Source organism: Schistocerca serialis, chromosome 2 (genome assembly GCF_023864345.2).
Source record: "Schistocerca serialis cubense isolate TAMUIC-IGC-003099 chromosome 2, iqSchSeri2.2, whole genome shotgun sequence".
NCBI classification, from domain to species: domain Eukaryota; kingdom Metazoa; phylum Arthropoda; class Insecta; order Orthoptera; family Acrididae; genus Schistocerca; species Schistocerca serialis.
The window spans coordinates 872,069,571-872,091,206 of NC_064639.1; the positions used below are offsets into that span (position 1 = coordinate 872,069,571).

The window sequence follows — 21,636 nt, forward strand, 5'->3', positions numbered from 1 at the left end:
TATCCTTTGGCGAGCTACACACACACACACACACACACACACACACACACACACACACACACCTGTGCCTATATTTGATGCCAGCTAGACTGACAGTGCCAATGCTATTTTGCAGCTGGTGGACTGGTTGTGGTGTTGGTAGTATCAACAGAACAGTTGCAGTCTGGCTGGATCGACCAGAGATAGCTGTCAGGTGTGTGCAAGTTGTGCCTGCTTGGGTGAATGCGAGTTTTACTGGAGAAGGCTTCGGCCAAAATCTGTGTGTGCAACAGTCTTTTCGTTGTGCCTGTCTGCAACTCAACGTGTCATCTCTAAGGCGAGTGGCAATCTATCATTTATAATTGTTAGTAACATTTATCAGTTTTTCTACAGGATATAACTGTGTCCACAGGCCAATCCTGTGGAAGACAGTGAGAATCTTACAATCAATACAGTCAACATCTGTATTAAAATCAATGCTCAGAAGGTATAAGCGATAGTGCTTTTCCAAAGAATTGGCAGATGAACCCACTGTTATTTGGGAATTTTAGACATCGGCATAAAAAGCCACACTGGTTACGCGAATGAATCATTTGGGTGTTGTGGATATAAGTTTTATTTTTATGCAAGCCAACTGTGATTATTGTGCCTGCACGACTTGAGTTTATGTGGTGTGTGGAACACGAGGTACACTTAATACAATACGTATCTGAATTCAGACTGCTGAGAACTATTTTGTGGCATGACACAATACTGCAGAGCAGGCTTTAATATCCCACGTACCATCACATTTTCAGTTATAAAGTTCCATTACGCTGCTTTTAACACCAGTATATTTTATTTTGTGCCTGTTTGCTATGAGAATGCTTAGCACCGACAAAACTGCAATCACATTAGCTATTTTAACAGCTACATGTAGAATGACTGCTTTCAATAATTGCATTACGGCTGCAGACACAGTGATCACAGAAAGTCTAACATCAATGAAAAAAAAGAAGGCAAAATAATTTCTATGGCCAGGGCAGGTGGCTCATATGCCCCGACACTTTGATACAACACTGCAACGGTAAGAAGGCCCAAGCAAATATACATGCTTGGAAGCTTCTGGAAGAGAGGAGAAGATAAGACGGTTATTTACTTTGTGTATGAGATAGTACACCACATTAATTAATTAATTAAATGTGAATGGTCTGGTACAGACATTAAGTATGTACATAAAATGTAGAGGTCATAAAAAGAAAAAAGGATACAAAATAAATAAAACAATAAAATGTATAGCAATAAAACAGCTGAAAGTCCATATTGATGATATATTTTAACATGTTTTCTGTAGCATGTTGAAATTCAGAGCAGTTACCATTAGGTAATCCTCAACTATACAGTTAACAGTTTGCCCAGCAGCACCACAATCTCACTTGGGAGAAACTACTTTCTGCTATAATTGTAAAGAGTCAGCCCATCTACCGCAGTTAGTTTGAACACTGTTTAGGGCATAACAGATTATGTGAATCTTGTCAAATTCGGTGGTGAGTGAAGGCATATTATGAAAGGCAGGGTGTGCTTGTTTGGTCCACTTCTTTTTCTAGCGATCAATTAGGGTGACTCTACAGCCACACAGATACTCTGCAAGCTACCATAGAGTGCGTGGCGGAGGGTACCATGTACCACTACTAGTCATTCCCTCCTCTTTTCCGCTTGCAAATAGAGAAAGGGAGAAATGATTATTTATTTGCTTCCAAATGAGCCCTAATTTCTTTAATGTTATCTTCATGTTCCTTATGGGCAATGTATGTCGGCAGCAGTAGAATCTTTCGGCAGTCAGCTTCAAATGATAGTTCTATGAATTTTCTCAATAGTTATCCCCGTAAATAACATCGCTTTCCCTCCAGGGATTCCCATTTGAGTTCCTGAAGCATCTCCGCAACATTTACATGTTGTACGAACCAATAACAAATCTAGCACCCCGCCTCTGAACGCTTTGATGTATTCCATAAATCTGACCTGGTACGGATCCCCAACACTTGGTCAGTACTCAAGAGCAGGTTGCACCGATGTCCTATATGCTGTCTCCTTTATGTATGAACCACACTTTTCTAAAATTCTTCAATAAACCCAAGTTGATCATTCACTTTCCCCAATACAGTTCTCACATACTCATTCTACTTCCTATCACTTTGCAACACACTGCCCAGATATTTAAACGACTTTACAGGGCTATTACAAATGATTGAAGCGATTTCATAAATTCACTGTACCTCCGTTTATTGACATATGGTCGCGACACACTACGGATACGTAGAAAAACTCATGAAGTTTTGTTCGGCTGAAGCCGCACTTCAGGTTTCTGCCGCCAGAACGCTCGAGAGCGCAGTGAGACAAAATGGCGACAGGAGCCGAGAAAGCGTATTGTCGTGCTTGCAATGCACTCACATAAGTCAGTCATAACAGTGCAACGACACTTCAGGACGAAGTTCAACAAAGATCCACCAACTGCTAACTCCATTCGGCGATGGTATGCGCAGTTTAAAGCTTCTGGATGCCTCTGTGAGGGGAAATCAAAGGGTCGGCCTGCAGTGAGCGAAGAAACGGTTGAACGCGTGCGGGCAAGTTTCACGCGTAGCCCGCGGAAGTCGACGAATAAAGCAAGCAGGGAGCTAAACGTACCACAGCCGACGGTTTGGAAAATCTTACGGAAAAGGCTAAAGCAGAAGCCTTACTGTTTACAATTGCTACAAGCCCAGACACCCGATGACAAAGTCAAACGCTTTGAATTTTCGGCGCGGTTGCAACAGCTCATGGAAGAGGATGCATTCAGTGCGAAACTTGTTTCCAGTGATGAAGCAACATTTTTTCTTAATGGTGAAGTGAACAGACACAATGTGCGAATCTGGGCGGTAGAGAATCCTCACGCATTCGTGCAGCAAATTCACAATTCACCAGAAGTTAACGTGTTTTGTTCAATCTCACGGTTTAAAGTTTACGGCCCCTTTTTCTTCTGAGAAAAAAACATTACAGGGCACGTGTATCTGGACATGCTGGAAAATTGGGTCCTGCCACAACTGGAGACCGACAGCGCAGACTTCATCTTTCAACAGGATGGTGCTCCACCGCACTTCCATCATGATGTTCGGCATTTCTTAAACAGGAGATTGGAAAACCGATGGATCGGTCGTGGTGGAGATCATGATCAGCAATTCATGTCATGGCCTCCACGCTCTCCCGACTTAACCCCATGCGATTTCTTTCTGTGGGGTTATGTGAAAGATTCAGTGTTTAAACCTCCTCTATCAAGAAACGTGCCAGAACTGCGAGCTCGCATTAACAATGCTGTCGAACTCATTGATGGGGACATGCTGCGCCGAGTGTGGGAGGAACTTGATTATCGGCTTGATGTCTGCCGAATCACTAAAGGGGCACATATCGAACATTTGTGAATGCCTAAAAAAACTTTTTGAGTTTTTGTATGTGTGTGCAAAGCATTGTGAAAATATCTCAAATAATAAAGTTACTGTAGAGCTGTGAAATCGCTTCAATCATTTGTAATAACCCTGTACTTTTCATTCAGAATGGTTAAGGGCGGATCTCTAGAACAAAGTCTGGTTCTCTCCCTTTTGGGACTGTGTTGGTGGATTTGTAGAAGAGGGTTGGTTCTTTATTTTCTGATGTCTCTAATGAGCACCTTTTCTCGTTGCAGATTGGGAGAAGCTATATCGCAGAGTGCAGGCAACCAATAGGATGGGGTCACCTCTATTGTGACTGTCATGAGGCACGTAGTTTATTTAGTTGAACTCTATGAGCTAGTGTTAAAATGGTGAAGAATATTCAGCTATCGGACAGACTAGACATGAAGCTGAAGTCAGTAACATGCCACCTGAAGGGTTCTATGAAGTGCTGTCAGGTTTCTGCTTGATGTTGTTGCGAGTTCTAAGTTTGACAGGGCCCAATCATCAGCATATCCCAGCTTCCATAAGGTGGTTTCGGGCATTTTTGCTACCCTCTCCCCGATGCTATTCAATCTGTATATTGAGCAAGCAGTAAAGGAAACAAAAGAAAAATTCGGAGTAGGTATTAAAATCCATGGAGAAGAAATAAAAACTTTGAGGTTCGCCGATGACATTGTAATTCTATCAGAGACTGCAAAGGACTTGGAAGAGCAGTTGAACGGAATAGATAGTGTCTTGAAAGGAGGATATAATTTTTTTTTTGTGGTTTTAGGGCACATAACTACAATGGGCATTAGCGCCCAGACTAAGTTAGGATTGCACCGCGAGGCACAAGGTTAGAACAGCAACTAAAAGAGACAATACTATAAAAGACATAGACATGCAGAGAATTTAAAAAAAAAAAAGATCCCGCATAATCAAATGTCCTTAGACAGGTTTGTCAAGTTGATAAAACGAAGAACGCGAGCAGCTGCTCCTGGGTCATCCGCTAAAATGGCATCCAGAGTACATGACAGGCCAAGATCAAGATGCAGTGTATTAAAATCCGGACGGGACGTTAAAATGTGGCGGACCGTCGGCAATTGCCCACATGGGCAGAATGGCGCCAGCGCAGCCGTCAGCAGATGGCGATGGCTGAACCAGCAGTATCCAATTCGTAACCGGGCCAAAACGAACTCCTCCCGCCGAGAAGGGCGTGAGGAGGACGTCCAAGCCGCGGGAAGAGGTTTCAAGGCACGAAGCTTGTTGTCCGTAAGTGCAGCCCAATCGGCGTGCCACAGCGATAAAATGCGCCGACAAATGACCCTGCTACAATCTGATGAAGGGACACAACAAGAATCTGTCCGAGGCTGGAGGACCGCAGCCTTGGCCGCGGCATCTGCAGCTTCGTTCCCAGGGATACCGACATGGCCAGGAACCCACATAAAGCTAACCGGAGAACCTTCGTCCACCAGCTGCTGAAGAGAGCGTTGGATCCGGTGCACGAAAGGGTGAACCGGATACGGATCACTGAGGCTCTGGATGGCACTCACGGAATTGGAGCAGTTGACATAAGCAGAACGTCGGTGGCGGCAGATGTAAAGAACAGCCTGGTAGAGGGCAAAGAGCTCAGCTGTGAAGACTGAACAATAGCCATGGAGCCGGTATTTGAAACTTTGTACCCCGACAATAAAAGAACACCCGACACCGTCATTGGTCTTAGAGCCATCTGTATAAATGAAGGCCATATTAATGAACTTCGAACGAAGTTCGACAAAACAGGAGTGGTATACTGAACCCGGGGTAACCTCCTTTGGGAGCGAGCTGAGGTCAAGATGAACGCGAACCTGAGCCTGGCGCCAAGGTGGCGTGTGGCTCTCGCCCACTCTAAAAGTTGCAGGGAGTGAAAAATCAAGGTGTTGAAGGAGGCGACGAAAGTGAACTCCAGCGGGTAGCAGGGCAGAGACATACATCCCTATCAACGGTCGAGAGTCGTCAAAAAAGGAACGATACGACGGGTGGTTGGGCATTGACAGTAGCCGACAGGCATACCGACAAAGCAGTATATCGCGCCGGTAGGTGAGTGGCAATTCACCGGCTTCAGCATGAAGACTCGACGGGACTAGTATAAAACGCTCCGACCGCAAAACGTAAACCTCGATGTTGTATGCAGTTGAGGCGGCGTAAGATGGACGGCCGTGCAGAGGAGTATACGAAGCTCCCATAATCCAGCTTGGAGTGGACGATCGATCAATATAGGCGAAGTAGGATGGTTCGATCCACTCCCCACAACATACCACTGAGAACACGGAGGACATTTAGAGAACGGGCACAACGGGCAGCCAAATATGACAGATGTGGAGACCAGCTAAGTTTCCTGTCAAATGTAAGACCTAAAAATTTTGTTGTCTCCACGAATGGGAGAGCAACGGGACCGAGTCGTAAGGACGGTGGGAGAAACTCTTTGTAGCGCCCGAAGTTAATACAGACCGTCTTCTCGGCAGAAAAACGGAAGCCATTGGCGACACTCCAGGAGTAAAGACGGTCAAGAGAACGCTGAAGACAGCGCTCCAGGAAACATGTACGCTGCGCGCTGCAATAGATGGTAAAATCGTCCACGAAAAGGGAGCCTGATATATCAGCTGGGAGGCAATCCATTAATGGATTGATCGCTATGGTGAAGAAAGCGACGCTCAAAACTGAGCCCTGCGGCACCCCATTCTCCTGGCGAAAGGTGTCTGACAGGACAGAACCCACACGTACCCTGAACTGTCGATCCATTAAAAAGGAATGAATAAAAAGAGGGAGGCGACCGCGAAGGTCCTATGTATGCATGGTGTAGAGAATGCCCGCTCTCCAACAGGTGTCGTAAGCCTTCTCCAAATCAAAGAACACAGCCGCGGTCGGACGCTTCCGCAAGAAGTTATTCATAATGAAGGTCGACAAGGTAATCAGATGGTCAACAGCAGAGCGGTGCCTACGAAATCCACATTGTACATTGGTAAGTAGGCGTTGAGATTCGAGCAGCCAAACCAAACGAGAGTTAACCATTCGCTCCATCACCTTACAGACACAGCTGGTAAGCAAGATGGGCCGATAACTGGAAGGCAAGTGCTTGTCCTTCCCCGGCTTAGGAATCGGTACAACAATAGACTTGCGCCAGCATGCGGGAACATGCCCCTCAATCCAGATGCCATTATAAGTACGAAGAAGGAAACCTTTACCCGCAGGAGAAAGGTTCTTCAGCATATGAATATGAATAGAATCAGGCCCTGGAGCGAAGGACAGTGACCGGGCAAGTAATTGCATTTTCGAGTTCCCGCATGGTGAATGGGGCATTATAACTTTCACGATTCGAGGGGCGGAAGTTAGGTGGCCTAGCCTCCTCTGCCTGCTTTCGGGGGAGAAAGGCAGGGTGGTAATGAGCGGAGCTCGAAACCTCTGTGAAAAAGCAGCCGAAGGCATTGGAGACACCCTCAGGGGCCACAAGGACGTCATTCGCGACCGTGAAGCCAGAAACTGGTGAGTGGACCTTAGCGCCAGATAGCCGTCGCAGGCTACCCCAGACAACAGAAGGAGGAGTAAAACTGTTGAAGGTGCTTGTGAAAGCAGCCCAGCTGGCTTTCTTGCTTTCTTTAATAATGCGACAACACTGCGCACGTAATCGTTTATAATTGATACAATTCGCCACTGTAGGGTGGCGTTTAAAGGGGCGTAAAGCACGTTGATGAGCACGTAAAGCGTCTCTACATGCTGCGGTCCACCAGGGGACCGGTACACGACGTGGAGAAGAAGTAGTGTGAGGGATGGAATATTCAGCAGCAGTGAGAATGACATCCATGATGTGTGTGACTTGACTATCACAGCTTGTGAAGGTTTGATCCTGAAAGGTCGCCCTGGAAGAGAAGAGCCCCCAGTCTGCTTTGGAGATGTTCCAACTAGTTGAGCACGAAGAGGGGGTATGATGCAGGAGATGGATAACACACGGGAAGTGGTCGTTCGAATATGTATCAAGAAGTGCATACCACTCAAACCGGCGTGCAAGTTGGGTAGTACATATAGAGAGGTCTAAATGGAAATAGGTGTGAAATGTGTCCGAAAGAAAAGTAGGGGCGCCAGTATTTAGGCAGACAAGATTGAGCTGGTTGAAAAGGTCTGCTAACAGGGAGCCCCTCGGGCAGGATGCTGGAGAGCCCCAAAGGGGATGGTGGGCATTGAAGTCTCCAGTTAACAAAAATGGTGCAGGTAGCTGAGCAACAATTTGCATCATGTCTGTCCTGATAATGGCAGACGACGATGGAGTGTAAACGGTAGAAATGGAAAATGTAAAAGTGGAGAAAGTAGTTCGGACGGCAACTGCCTGCAGGCCGGTGTGCAATGTGATGGGATCGTAGTAAATATCATCCCGGACCAGCAACATAACCCCTCCATGAGCCGGAATACCTGCCACAGGGGATAGGTCAAAACACACAGAGGTGTAGTGTGCCAAGACAATTTGATCGCATGGGCGTAGCTTCGTTTCCTGGAGGGCTACGACGAGCGGACGGTGCAAGCAGAGCAGCAACTTTAAGTCCTCTCGGTTGGAGCGAATGCTGCAAATATTCCAGTGAATAAGTGCCATCGTGAGAAGAAAAAGAAGATGCAAGAAGGGGTCACCTCGAAGGCCGCTGAGGGCCTGGCTTCGAGCGAGCACTGCTGCCGCCGCTATCAGTAGGTGGAGAATCATCGTCCATTGGTTCAATAGGTTCATCGGCCATCTTGTTAAGATGGCCGGGTGGGGGAGCTTCCTCTGCCAGTGAACGGCCAGATGTTCGGCTACCAGCGGTGCAGCCAGGCGAAACAGATGACGGCCTGGGGTGGCAACCGCTGGGTGGCGCAGGAGAAGAAATGTGCCGTGGCGGAGAAGGAGAACTGTGCTTCCTATGAGCCTTCTTGGAAGATCATTTAGTGGAAGTACTGGTCAATGGCTGGGAGTTTGAGGTACGTAGGAAGTCTGCACGGGACGGTTCCTTCTTGAAGGCCCGTGCATCTGACTTCTGGGTCTTCATCTTGGCAGAAGCTGATGAAGGTGCTTGTGTCTGAGGGGTGACGGGAGGAAGAGGAGACGTCGATTGGGCGATCTTTGCACTGGCCAAACGGACGGCCGTAGTGCTGAAGGTCAGATCGCATGTCTGCGTCGCCAACTCCTGGTAGTCCGAGGAGAGGCGAGGACAGTACTGTATTTCCCCGCTGGGAGTAGCGTGGGCTTCCTACTAGCAAATAGCTTGCGAGCAGCCGAGGTGGATACTTTCTCTTTGACCCGAATTTCCTGTATACAGCGTTCTTCCTTGTAGATGGGACAGTCGCGGGAGGATGTTGCATGGTCAACCGACAGCTCACACAACGAGGAGACGGAGGTGGACAGTCACCCTCATGGGCATCCCTGCCACAAGTGACATTTAGCCGCATTAGAACAAGACTGGCGAGTGTGATTAAAACGCTGACACTGGTAGCAGCGCGTAGGTGTCGGGACATAGGGGAGAACAGAAATAGCCTCGTAGCCCACTTTGATGCGCGACGGCAGCTGAACACTATCAAAGGTCAAGTAAAATGTCCGGGTCGGTACAAGGTCATTGTTGACCTTTTTCATGACCCTATGGACAGCCGTCACGCCCTGCTCAACGAGGAAAGACTGAATCTCCTCGTCAGTCAATGCATCGAGTGATTTAGTATATACCACACCACGAGACGAATTCAAAGTGCGGTGAGCCTCCACCCGGACAGGGAACGTGTACAGGAGTGTGCCCCGAAGCAGTTTTTGTACCTGAAAGGCACTCTCAGTTTCTAGTAACAAGGTACCGTTACGCAACCTGGTACAAGACTTGACAGATCCGGCTATGGCATCTACGACCTTCTGGATAACGAAAGGGTTGACAGAGGAAAAATCCTTTCCATCCTCAGATCAAGAAACTACGAGGAACTGTGGGGGCAGGCGGTAGTACTTTTGTCACTGGTGGCTGGTCAAGTTTCCGTTTTTGGGCAGAAGTCGAGAGAGAAGAAGAAGAGAAATCCATTGTGGAGGAATCCCCCATGATTACCAGCGTCTGCAATGGCGCGCTCCTTCCTTGTGGGGACCCTCTCAGGGGGCACTCCAGCCTTAGGTGAATGTTTACACCTCAGGTCACACCTCCTGAGAAACGGACGGAGGGACAAATCGACATGGTCGGAGGGTGTCAGCTCAGGCAATCACTCCTCCCTGGGCCTGGCCTTTACCAGGGGGTACGTGCGTGCCTTACTTGTCTACCCAGGGCGGGGAATTACGCATTACCCCGTCACTGACTACGCGTGCGAACGTGTGGGTCGGCCTTCAGGCACGCACATGGAAGAAGAGGAAAAAGAAGGGAGAGAGGGAGAGAAAGGACAGACTGTCTCAAACACTGAGGCAGAGACCAGAGAAGGCAAGGAGAAGGAGAAGGAGAAGGAGGAGGAGGAGGAGGCAAGGAGAAGGAGAAGGAGGAGGAGGCAAGGAGAAGGAGAAGGAGAAGGAGGCAAGGAGAAGGAGAAAAGGAGAAGGAGAAAAGGAGAAGGAGAAAAGGAGAAGGAGAAAAGGAGAAGGAGAAAAGGAGAAGGAGAAAAGGAGAAGGAGAAAAGGAGAAGGAGAAAAGGAGAAGGAGAAAAGGAGAAGGAGGCAAGGGAAAAAGCAAGTAAGACAGTGAGATGGAGAAGAACAAAGAGAGGAACCAACCAAAGGAAGGAAGAAACCAGAAGAAGTGAAAAACCAAAATGACCGCAAATATAGGTCGTGGAACCGTCCGTCTCCGGACGCAGGTGCTAACTACCCCCTTGAGGGGGTGGGACTCCTTTTAGTCGCCTCTTACGACAGGCAGGAATACCTCGGGTCTATTCTAATCCTCGGACCCGCAGGGGGGGGTTGGGGGGGGGGGGGGGGGGGGGGGGGAGGGGGGAGATATAAGATGAACAACAACAAAAGCAAAACGAGAATCATGGAATGTAGTCAAATTAAGTCGGGTGATGCTGAGGGAATTAGATTAGGAAATGAGACACTTAAAGTAGTAAAGGAGTTTTGCTATTTGGGGAGCAAAATAACTGATGATGGTCGGAGTAGAGAGGATATAAAATGTAGACTGGCAATGGCAAGGAAAGCGTTTCTGAAGAAGAGAAATTTGATAACATCGAGTATAGATTTAAGTGTCAGGAAGTCGTTTCTGAAAGTATTTGTATGGAGTGTAGCCACGTATGGAAGTGAAACATGGACGATAAATAGTTTGGACAAGAAGATAATAGAAGCTTTCGAAATGTGGTGCTACAGAAGAATGCTGAAAATTAGATGGGTAGATCACATAACTAATGAGGAGGTATTGAATAGAATTGGGGAGAAGAGGAATTTGTGGCACAACTTGACTAGAAGAAGGGATCGGTTGGTAGGACATGTTCCGAGGCATCAAGGGATCACCTATTTAGTACTGGAGGGCAGCGTGGAGGGTAAAAATCGTAGAGGGAGACCAAGAGATGAATATACTAAGCAGATTCAGAAGGATGTAGGCTGCAGTAGGTACTGGGAGATGAAGAAGCTTGCAGAGGATAGAGTAGCATGGAGAGCTGCATCAAACCAGTCTCAGGACTGAAGACCACAACAACATAAAAACCTCAGTAACAGGGGAGCCAGAACAGATGGCAAGACCATTGTTCAGCTTCAACTGAGGGCTCATTCTGTTACAAATGATCATTTGAAAGAGTCTATTAGAAGTGTGCCAGGTTGCTGGTAATTTTGTACAGGACCCCTGTCATGAATTTCAGTACCATGACCAGTATCCAAACTGTGTCATATGCAACTGTAAGGATACAGCTGAGGTTTTCAATTTTTTTTTTTCCTGTAGCCTACTTCTACCTGCATGAACCGTCGTTTATGAGAGAACTTGACCCGCGAAGCTTTGATGAGGACAAAGCCCTGCCTGGCCAGTTGGGATACATTTAAGCATATCATGCCTGATTCTGTTATAAAATAATCTTCCCCCAAGTTTTTTAATCATGCTGAGCATGGTATATAGTCTTACTGGGAATCAAACAATGGAAAATCCAGGATGGAATGTAACAATACTACAAAAAGGATAGTTGCTACTCACCATATGGTAGAGAAGCTGAGTCGCAGATAGGCACAACAAAAAGACTGTCTTTTTGTTGTGCATATCTGTGACTCAGCATCTCCGCTATATAGCGAGTAGCAACTATTCTTTTCATAATATGTTTTACAGGGAATCATTTATTTTCCCTGGTTTTAAGATGGCAATGATCTTAGCTCTCTTGAGCTCATGAAGAACGCTGACTGTCTGCAATGTATTGGTGAAAAACGTGGCAAGCCACTTTCTTGTATAGTTACCAAAACATACAAGAAATTCGGTATGAATGCCATTGAACCTAGGCACTTATCCTAATTTCATTTTCTGAGGAGTTACCGCAATTTCTTCCATGTGAAGGGGACCAAGTTATTGGTTTCTGTGCTAAAGGCTGCATTGGTGGCCTCGAGTCGTTCTATAACCTTAATTGTGTGCCCTCAATCTTGTGGAGTCATGAGGTTGACACAATATTATCAGTGAATTGATTTGATTATAGAGTCACATACACATTGCAGTGGCTTTTGTGCTGAGCGACAACTAATGTTGTGGGAAACCTTTTCTTCTTTCGTCTTGTAAACAGTTTAGCCAGAGCTTGATTTGATGCTACGCACCAGTACCCCATGTCAGAACCTCTGACAAAAATTAATCATAACCGCAGATTTTGAGATGTGGTACGTTAGAACTTTATTTTTTATTGGTACAAATGTTGTAGTCACACTTTAAAAATGCTCAGAAAAGCTTTAAAATAACATTTTACGAAGCCTATATTTCAATGAAGTCTAGATTTCAAACCCCTCCCACTCCTCCCAAGAAGACACAGTACCGGAAAGTCTATTTTTTACAAATTGAACACTGAGTTTATAACTTCATTAGTACTGAAGCAACAATATTCTTCAGCCCAACATTGCTCATGAAAACGTCAATGAAACGTATACAAATAGTGTACTCCATTTCATTTTTCTCTCTATAGCAGTTTAAGAAAGTGGGAATGGGAAAAGAAACTACTTCTGCCAGCATACTCCCCTAACAGTAGTCCTACTGTAAAAAATGTGAACTAACAGTAGTTCTTGCCTGACTGAATAACGGTGTTGGAATGAATTAACTGTGGCTTTACTTTTCTGGCTCTTAGCCTGGGAAAACTACCTAAGTGCTCAATTAAGATAACTGAATAAGGCTTTGAACACAGTTCTGTCAAATGGAAGAGGAACACAGTTCTGTCAAGTGGAAGAGGAACACAGTTCTGTCAAATGGGAGAGCTTCTCAAATCACAAAGTGCCTGAATCTCACTCTCTTGATCTAGACTTCAAGCATTTTTGTTTCATTCCCCGTAATACAGTCTGCACTTTCTACTTTATGACTTAGTTCACTACTGTTCATTCTCTGTAGGATTTACATCGTACCTCATCTGCAAATCGAGACAAATCTTATAGACAGGCAATGGATGATATCTTTAAAAAACAGTTAGCATGACATATTAATACCCACCTTAACTTAAGGCCCTTGTTGGTACGCGTGTTACCCAGCTGGTATACTTTCCCGGTTTCGCATACACCACTAACTTCACAAACCTGAAATCAGATAAGCCGACTTAATGAAAATTGACACATTAAATAAAACTTTTAACACACATTAAATGCATTAACATCACAATATGCATGCTTATCTATTATTATCAAATGCAGGAAGTATAATTCAGTGGACAGGATGACAGCTGAAAATAGAAACTAAACTTTTGGAGCTGATGGTTATCTGTTCAAAAACAGAAGGGGAGGGGGTGACAGAAACAAAATGAAACTGAAATACAGCGTAAGAACGTACTACCTCACAGAATACCAGATAGGAAGACAGACTTAAAAGTTTTGGCAATAGAATCTTCGATTAAAAATTCAAAATTTAGTGCTCACTTTACTGCACTGCTGTCGAAGTGAATTCTGCACTTTTATATAAAGTAAGTACATTCTGCAAACAAAATAATGCCTACGATAGGTCCATTTCTAACAAAGAAATCATATCTACAGATAGTTCTCTTAGAACTGAGCCTGGAACACTTTGTGGACTGATTGTAAGCTTCAGTTACAACTATCTCTCTCAATTCGTGCAAAACTCACCGTAACAACATTATTTGAATCTTAAAAAAAATCAGTTTCACATTGAAACAACAACAACATATGGCAGACTGAATTAAACGCAGAAATATTTATGGAATATCAGAAGCTACCATAGAATGTGTGTGTATGATGAGAACTGGGATTTCAAGTGTGTATTTTTGTTATTTTGTGTTTCTTTCCCCCAATTTGTCTTACCCTTTTATTACCACTGTTGCACTCTTCATTTCTTCGCATCTGATATAACTATCTCCGCTCAACAAATTTTTTGAAGCCTATCAAGAGGCTTTTTCCAAGAGAAAGGTGTTCTGTTAGGTTACTTCTGGCTCGTGTTCAGTAACTCAATTATTTTCTCTACTGCACTGTTCATATTCTTCTCTCTTGTACTTACTTACTTCCCCATATTCCTAAATCCCAAGCTTCAAAATCTTCAGCTATTTCTTCTGGCGCTAAGTTCTGCCTGAGCTGCTGCTGTTACAAGTAGATGGGATATTCTAGTGCAGGGAAACATCTACTCTAACTTACAGAAACAACTGTTAAAGAAACAGAATTTGAACCAAAGCAAAAATAAACTGGGCAAGTAGTTGATCATTACAAAACTGTTGAAGGTTTGGCTGTGTAGTGTTTGATGTACATTTACATACATAATATGAACTGAAAACTAGTGATTTCTCAGTGTCTGACAATGCTGTTGTATTCCAAAGACATATTACTCCCTTAAATTTTAATGGTTCATTGGAATGCATCAAAAGTTGATTCCATACCTGCTTGACATTTGTGCTCTGTATACAATACCCAGTCCTGAATATTCACTCTTGATAATGAGCAAACAAGGACTCAGACAACTGAGACCAGAGCATGGACATAATTAGTTCAGGCATTTTTCGAATGATCATTCATGTTTGATAGATTTAAATATTTTGTGACATCATCTATTTCAATATGAGGTGCTTTCCTTTCTACTGTTTGTGATGGAATCCTGGACAGTAAAGAACAGTGACCTGAAAAAAGTTGGAAGCAATCGAAATGCGATGCCACAGGAAAGGTAATTAGAATATCACAGGTAGACAAGGATTACAGTTTTGAATTTACCTGGGCAGCATCTTAAGAGGGTTAAAAAGTGTGTTTCACAATGTGATGGAAGTCACGGAAAGCTGATCTCATAATGAGAGGATGAGATGATATTCCATGGTAGAAAGCTGGTAACTGTCGTCCAGGCTGGAAAATAGCTTCAAGACTGGAAAGCAAATCTGGCAACTTCACATTACTTCAATAGGTTGCCAAGAAAATCAAAATTCTGCGGTGGCCATCTATACTCTTACATGGTAGTGATGCACAAGGAAATTGTTTCAGATGTTTTGTTTCTTAAAGTGAGTATATCTACAGAAAAAAATCTCTTATCCTTCAAGGAATTTCCTCCCAAAAACATATCATTAACTTTAAAAAGTTTTGCAGCTTGAATAAATAATATATAGTCTGTTTGGAGAATTATCGCAGAATTCTCTATAGACAGATGGCATTTGGTGAATTAGTCCACTGCTGATAAGCTAATATCTATGATTAGGTCCAGCTATAACACCAGAAAGTTAAGACATACAAATTACAGTTACCAGTGTGTACAATGACTGTCTAATATACACAAACATACTGTTAACAGCAATGTGAAATGTTAGATACTGAAGACTGAGCGTATTAAAGACTGAGCGTATTATTTGAAGCAGTAACCAAGTCACTACTTTCGAGATGGGGTTATGATTAACTTATTATTGCCTGTATCATCTTATTAATTTTCCTAAAATACTTTTTTTGCTTACTTTATCTTCACTTAACCGGAACATAATGCCTTCGTTAGAGACTCCGTAAGTTATTATCATTATTTCACATTGCTGTCATTTCTGTGCTGTAAATTTAGTGCATGTAATTATATTACCCACTTCAACTATAATGTGGAGGGGGAAAAAAAAAGTAGTTCTACAGCACCTGGTACAAGCTAATAATAATCCTTGATGTGACTGTCATGGCGTGAGATATCCATTTTGTTTGCAGCGCTGCTGACAATGCAACATCATCCAATGCCAGCAGTGTTCTGGTGCTGAGTGAAGCTGACGCAGTGTCAAGCTGCACTACTATTACCTCGTGGAAGTTATTTCTAAGACTGTGTACCACGGAAAGCAGTTTAGACTTCATTTAGTGCCGAATCACAATTTTAGAAACTGCATCGGTTGTCATGGGGAGATGCGTCAAATTTGGGGAAATATATAGCTAAAGTGTGTCCTGGATACAGCAAAATCTGCACGCACGAATCATGGAATTGTCGATGAAGATCTGGATCAGGAGTAAGGTATGCTAAATTACTGTCAGTTTTTTATTAAATCTTTGTCATTGTTGCAAATACTGTAAACAAAATGGACATCTGGCACCATCACAGTGACACGCTTGATCATTGCTGGTGCTTTCAATGCTGTGCACAGAATCAATATCTCTCACACCATGACAGTTTTGCACTATGTATACCAATTGCAATGGACATTGGAAATTATCAAAAGGTGTATAAAAACAATAAGCTTTGTTGTCATTGAGTGCAATGCAAAGTCCAAAACTGACTGAAGAAAGATCTATTTACAATGAACCTTCGTACAGATCTTATGCTTACATAAGTTAATAATTAATGTGTTGTATACTCACTCTGTACACTGGTTTGCCATTATTATTTCCAATTCCTATCCTAACAAAACATCCAGTTACTACTCTAGTGAAGAAGGGTAAATGGACAAATCTGAAAAAGAGAATTCCCATGTTCACTGAACCTTTTGAAGTATGTGTGTTAAACATTGACTTAATGCTTACACATCTTATCAAATAAAAACAGCAAAACAACAAAATGAAACTGAAAATTAGTACCCAGTTTACCAAGAGTAATGAATACGCTACTCATTCAAAGAAAGCAACTTTTTTTATACCATCTTGTATACTGTTAGCACTGATATGTATGGGAGTACTTTAATGAAGTAGATTAGTGATCTCTAAAGGAAGAAAGTGCTCTAAGAAATGATGTCTCAATACAGAGCTCCCAGGATGTGTAGTAGCACATTTTTAGCAGCTATAACTTAAAAAGTTTGTGCACTGCACTAAATTAAGTGCCCACCCCCCTTTCTTTCTGGCAGTAAAGAACAACTAGTTTTCTTTTTTATGTCATTTTGTTATTTTAAGATCTCCAATCAATAGCAGATACGAGCAGGGATTGTGGCCATTGTGAGATCATGGACAAAGAAAATAAAGACAACTCTTTCAGCCACAAAATGGCCTTGCATGAAGCTCACTATGCTTTCCACAGTCAGATCCTGGTGAAATATTATTAGAAAATTCTTGGAAATTCTGGTCAATGAACTACTGCACACCTTTCATCCAACCTCTCATGGATGAGTCTTGTATAGAAACTGGAAACAGGAGATAGATAACCAAAATATTTAACTCCATCTTTAACGCTTTCGCGGCTACAGACAAGCTCCTTGCATCCCATGCTTAGGCTGCTATTGTTACGGCTGTACTGCTTGTCAAATGTTGGTGCCTGTGCTGAGATAAGTCATTCTGTTTGACATAAAATACTTACCATCCGACTTTTTGAAAACTATTAGGTGTCGCCAATTACTAACCAAGATTTGATTATATGGAGTACCTTCACAGATACATAACAGACTTAATGATCTTTTAAAGAAAGAACTAAGTATGTTTTAATGGGCAGCAAATATTCTACATAGATGAAAGTAACATCAAGCAAGCCTCAAGGAAGTGATGTGTGACTTCCAATGTGCTTAACACAAATAAAGAACTTATCAGATACATTCAGCAGCACCATTATAATGTTCGCTGCAATTGCAGTTGTGTACAAAAAAGTATTATCACTGGACAATTGTACAGAATACCAGAAATAGTTGGGCAAAATATCTGTGGTGTATTACATAGCACCTCTCTACACGTGGATAAGTGCAAGAACGTCTGTAACCAAGAGAAAGGACCTGATAGTATCCAATTATAAAATTAGTGGTGAACAACTGGGGTAAGTCAAACCGTGTAAGTATTTAGCAGTAATAGTTAGAAATGATATGGCATGGGATGATCACACAAAATCAGCAGTAGGCAAGTTGAATGGAAAAGTTAAATTTATTGAAAGCTTTCTGGGAAAGTATGGTACATCTATAAAATAAGTCACACGTAAGATGCTACTGCAACTAATCCTAGGGCACTATATGGGCAGAAAAGAAAATATCAAATGAACTGAGAAACACACTGCTAGGATCAAAGTAAGTTTGTGTAGCCCATATGAAAGCTTAAGAATAGAGGCTCGGAAAACATAAATGGAAGTTTTTGGAAAAAAGATGCCATTATTCTTATACAAATATGTAGGGCAAATTTAGAGAACTGGTATTTTAGAAGACTTTATGTCAATTCTGCTGCCATCATTGTGTATCTAATGTAGAGGTAACAAGAATAAAATACGAGAGATCAAGAAGCATGTTAGCACGGGATTTGGGAAGGCATGTCAGTCTGGAATCACATCTGCCTGGTGGACGGATGACGAGGGCTGGTGTGTAGGCCAGCCTGGGTGTGGCTTTTAGGCAGTTTCCTACATTTGACTATATGAATACTGGACTAGTACCAATGGCCTGAATCAGTTACAAGACTTGCAAAAACAAGTTCTTGGTTTCACATGGATAACACGGATGGGGCACCAGGGAAGGGAAGGATGTCGACATGAAGAGCATCTAGCCACCTTATATCACTAACACTGTCAAATTGAGATTAAAATGCGGACGCTGTGAAGATATGAGGTGAAGGCAAGGAAAGAGAAGAGGAGGAAGAATAATAACTTTTCTCTCAATCAATAAACAAATGGAATATGACAAATTTACTAACACTGGTACAAAGTAGCCTCCACCATGCAGTATACTGTAGTTTATGTCAGTTTCAATGGCAGGAAAAAATGTGACACCCTCAAGGACTGTATTCAGTGTCATCAGGTTATATATGTGCATACTGAGTCAGTCAAACCACTTTAGAAGTAGTGCGAAGGATCTCGTGTAGAATGTCCCTAATTTCAGACATGACAATAGGTAATCAAAGCCCTGATAGAGGATGTGGTTCAGTTGTTCTAGTTTGCATAGTAGAGGGTGGCAAAGGGGCAACTCCTTTCATTGCGGGAAATCTGTTTGAGGACTAGGTCTGAGGGTTAGTCCTTGTCTGTGAAAGCCTTGCTGAGACCATCAGCATATGGAGCAAGTGGGGTTCTTGTCACTGCAGATCTGTCGTACCTGGGTGGCCGGGCTGTATGCAAGGGATTTTTTGGCGTGAAAGGAATTACAGCTGTTGAAATGCTGGTATTGTTGTTGGTTGGTCAGTTTCATGTGGACAGAGGCATGGATGGAGCCATCAGGGAAGAGTTGGTCGAGGTAGGTGGTACACAGGGTTGACAAGGACCAAGTGAAGCCGATGGGAGAGAAGTGATTGAAGCTGTGAAGGTATGCAGATAGGATATCTGTTTGTATACCTTCCCTTCAAAGGAGAAATAATTGTGGACCAAGATAAAGTTACTAAGGTGTATGAGGAATGGGGTAGTGGGTTTGGAGTCTGAAGGACATTAAAAAAGGTAGTGCTCAATAGCACTAAGATGATGGGCACGAGGTATGCTGGCGTATAAGAAAGTGGCATCAACAGTGATGAGTAGGTATCGAGGATGTAAATGGACGGGAATGGTGCAGCATCGATGAAGGAAGTAGTTGGTCTCTTTTATGTGGAAGGCTAGATCACAGGTAGCTGGTTGAAAGTGTAGGTCAATGAGGGCCGAAATTCTTTAAGTGGGGGCACAACAACCAGCTATGATGGGGTGTCCAGGATTGTTAGGTTTGTGGATTTTGGGGAGTATGCGGAAGGTGGGTGCACAAGGTCTCATAGGTGTGAGGAGGTTGGGTTGGGTTGTTTGGGGGAAGAGACCAAACAGTGACGTCATCGGTCTCATCGGATTAGGGAAATCACGGAAAACCTAAATCAGGATGGTCGGACACGGGATTGAACCGTCGTCCTCCTGAATGCGAGTCCAGTGTGCTAACCACTGCGCCACCTCGCTCGGTAGGTGTGAGGAGGGAAATGGATTCAGCGCAGAGGTTCTGGGAATGGCCTGAGGCTTTAAGTAGGCACTGGATATTATGTTGCACTTCGGAGGTGGTATCACTCTGGGAGAGTTTGTAGGTGGAGCTGCATAACTGGCAGATGCCTTCCACCAGGTAGTCACTGCAATTCATAACAACAGTGCTGGAACCTTTGTCTGCAGGTAGGATGATTAGGTCAGCATTTGTTTTGAGGTTGTGCATGGTTGTTCTTTATTCCACTAAAAGGTTGATCTGAGGAGAAGGATGGTGATGCCTCTCTCCACCATTCCCAACCCTGGATCCCTATTAGTCACTGTTGATGCTAATACCCTTGACAACAACATCCCCATGACCATGGCCTCATAACTATTGAATACTATTTCTCAACATCCTTCCAACTCTAAACCCACTACTTCATTCCTCATACACCTTACTCACTCTATTCTAACTCACAGCTACCTCTCCTTTGAAGGTAAGGTATACAAACAAATCTTCGGTATGACCATGGGCACCTGAATGGAACCCTATGTCACCCTGTTTATAGGATATCTAAAGGAGACCTCCCTTGCCTCCCAAAATACCAAACCCCTTGTCTGGTTCAGGTTCATTGATGATATATTCATGAACTAGACTCAGGGCCAAGACACTCTTGTCTTCATTCCTTCACAACCTCAACACCTTCTCTTCCACCCACTTCACCTGGCCCTCCTCAACCCAGCATGCCACCTTCCTGGATGTTGACCTCTGCCTCTCTGATGGCTCTGTTCAGACTTTTGTGGACATTAAACTTGCCAATCAATGACAGTATCCGTATTTAGACAGCTGTCATCTCTTCCAAACCAAAAAAATCCCCCAGGGATTGCATATCTGCAGTGACAAGAACTCCCTTGCCCCATATACTGAGGATCTCAAAGAGGCCTTCACAGTCAGGCACTATCCTCCAGACCTAGTCCAGAAATAGATCTCCTGTGCCTGTGTCTCCAATTACCTGCCACCCCCAAGAAGTAGTTACAAGGGAGTGCCCCATTTGTCGCCCAATACCACCCCAGACTGGAAAAACAGAACAACATCCTTAATCAGGGCTTTGATTATGTATCATCATGCCTTGAAATGAGGGACATCCTACCCAAGATGCTTCTCACCCCTAACTGAGGTGGTGGTCTTTTAACCCACCCAACATCCTAGTCCATCCCTATGCCACTCCAAGTCCCAGCCCCTTGCCACAGGGGTCAAATCCCTGTGGAAGACCCAGGTACAACATCTCACTAATCCACCCACCCAGCACGTCCTATTCCAGTCGTTACACGCTCATCGTACCTCTTCACTGTGTCATACCAGCTCTTTTGCTATCATTGTACTGTTTTTTTTTTTTTTTTTTTTTAATATATGCTGTGGCTACCAAGCGCATTGCAGCTGAACATAACGTGATTGATTTCAATGACAGCTTCGCTACCCGAACTATCTGGATCCTCCCCTACACCAGAAGCTTTTCTGAACTGCACTGATAGGAGTTAGCCTTACAACACATTCTCCACTCCCTAAATTATCCCAGCCTCAACCTACCGCAACGTACTGTCCCCACACCCTCCTCCCAACAGTTTCCACCCCCCCGTTTCCTATCACTTCCTCCCTATTCTTGTCTCCCATCCTCTTCGTGTGCTGCCCTCTGCAATACACCTGCCCATATCCCCTCCTTCAAACTTTCAGAGCTATAACTACTACATCTTCAATACCGTGAAACAAATCTCTTCTATTGCAAGCTCTTTGCTGTGATATTTTGAAAAAAAGATGAAAACATGAAAAATGTCCTGATAATGTAGTCACTATTTCTACACTTCCAAATACTACTGCATTAACCAATAGTAGACTGGGT

At 43.7% G+C, this 21,636-nt stretch overlaps 1 protein-coding gene across 1 annotated transcript in view; it reads right to left on the reverse strand.

Annotated features, from left to right (window-relative positions):
- The window catches only part of LOC126458192 (RNA polymerase-associated protein RTF1 homolog), a 125,573-nt gene that overhangs the window by 67,906 nt on the left and 36,031 nt on the right, over window positions 1-21,636 (reverse strand). The window contains exons 7-8 of the mRNA XM_050095075.1: window positions 16,306-16,396; window positions 13,001-13,083 (exon numbers count right to left, since the gene is read on the reverse strand). Coding sequence (XP_049951032.1) covers window positions 13,001-13,083; window positions 16,306-16,396 — 174 coding nt within the window. The remainder of the gene's footprint in view (window positions 1-13,000; window positions 13,084-16,305; window positions 16,397-21,636) is intronic.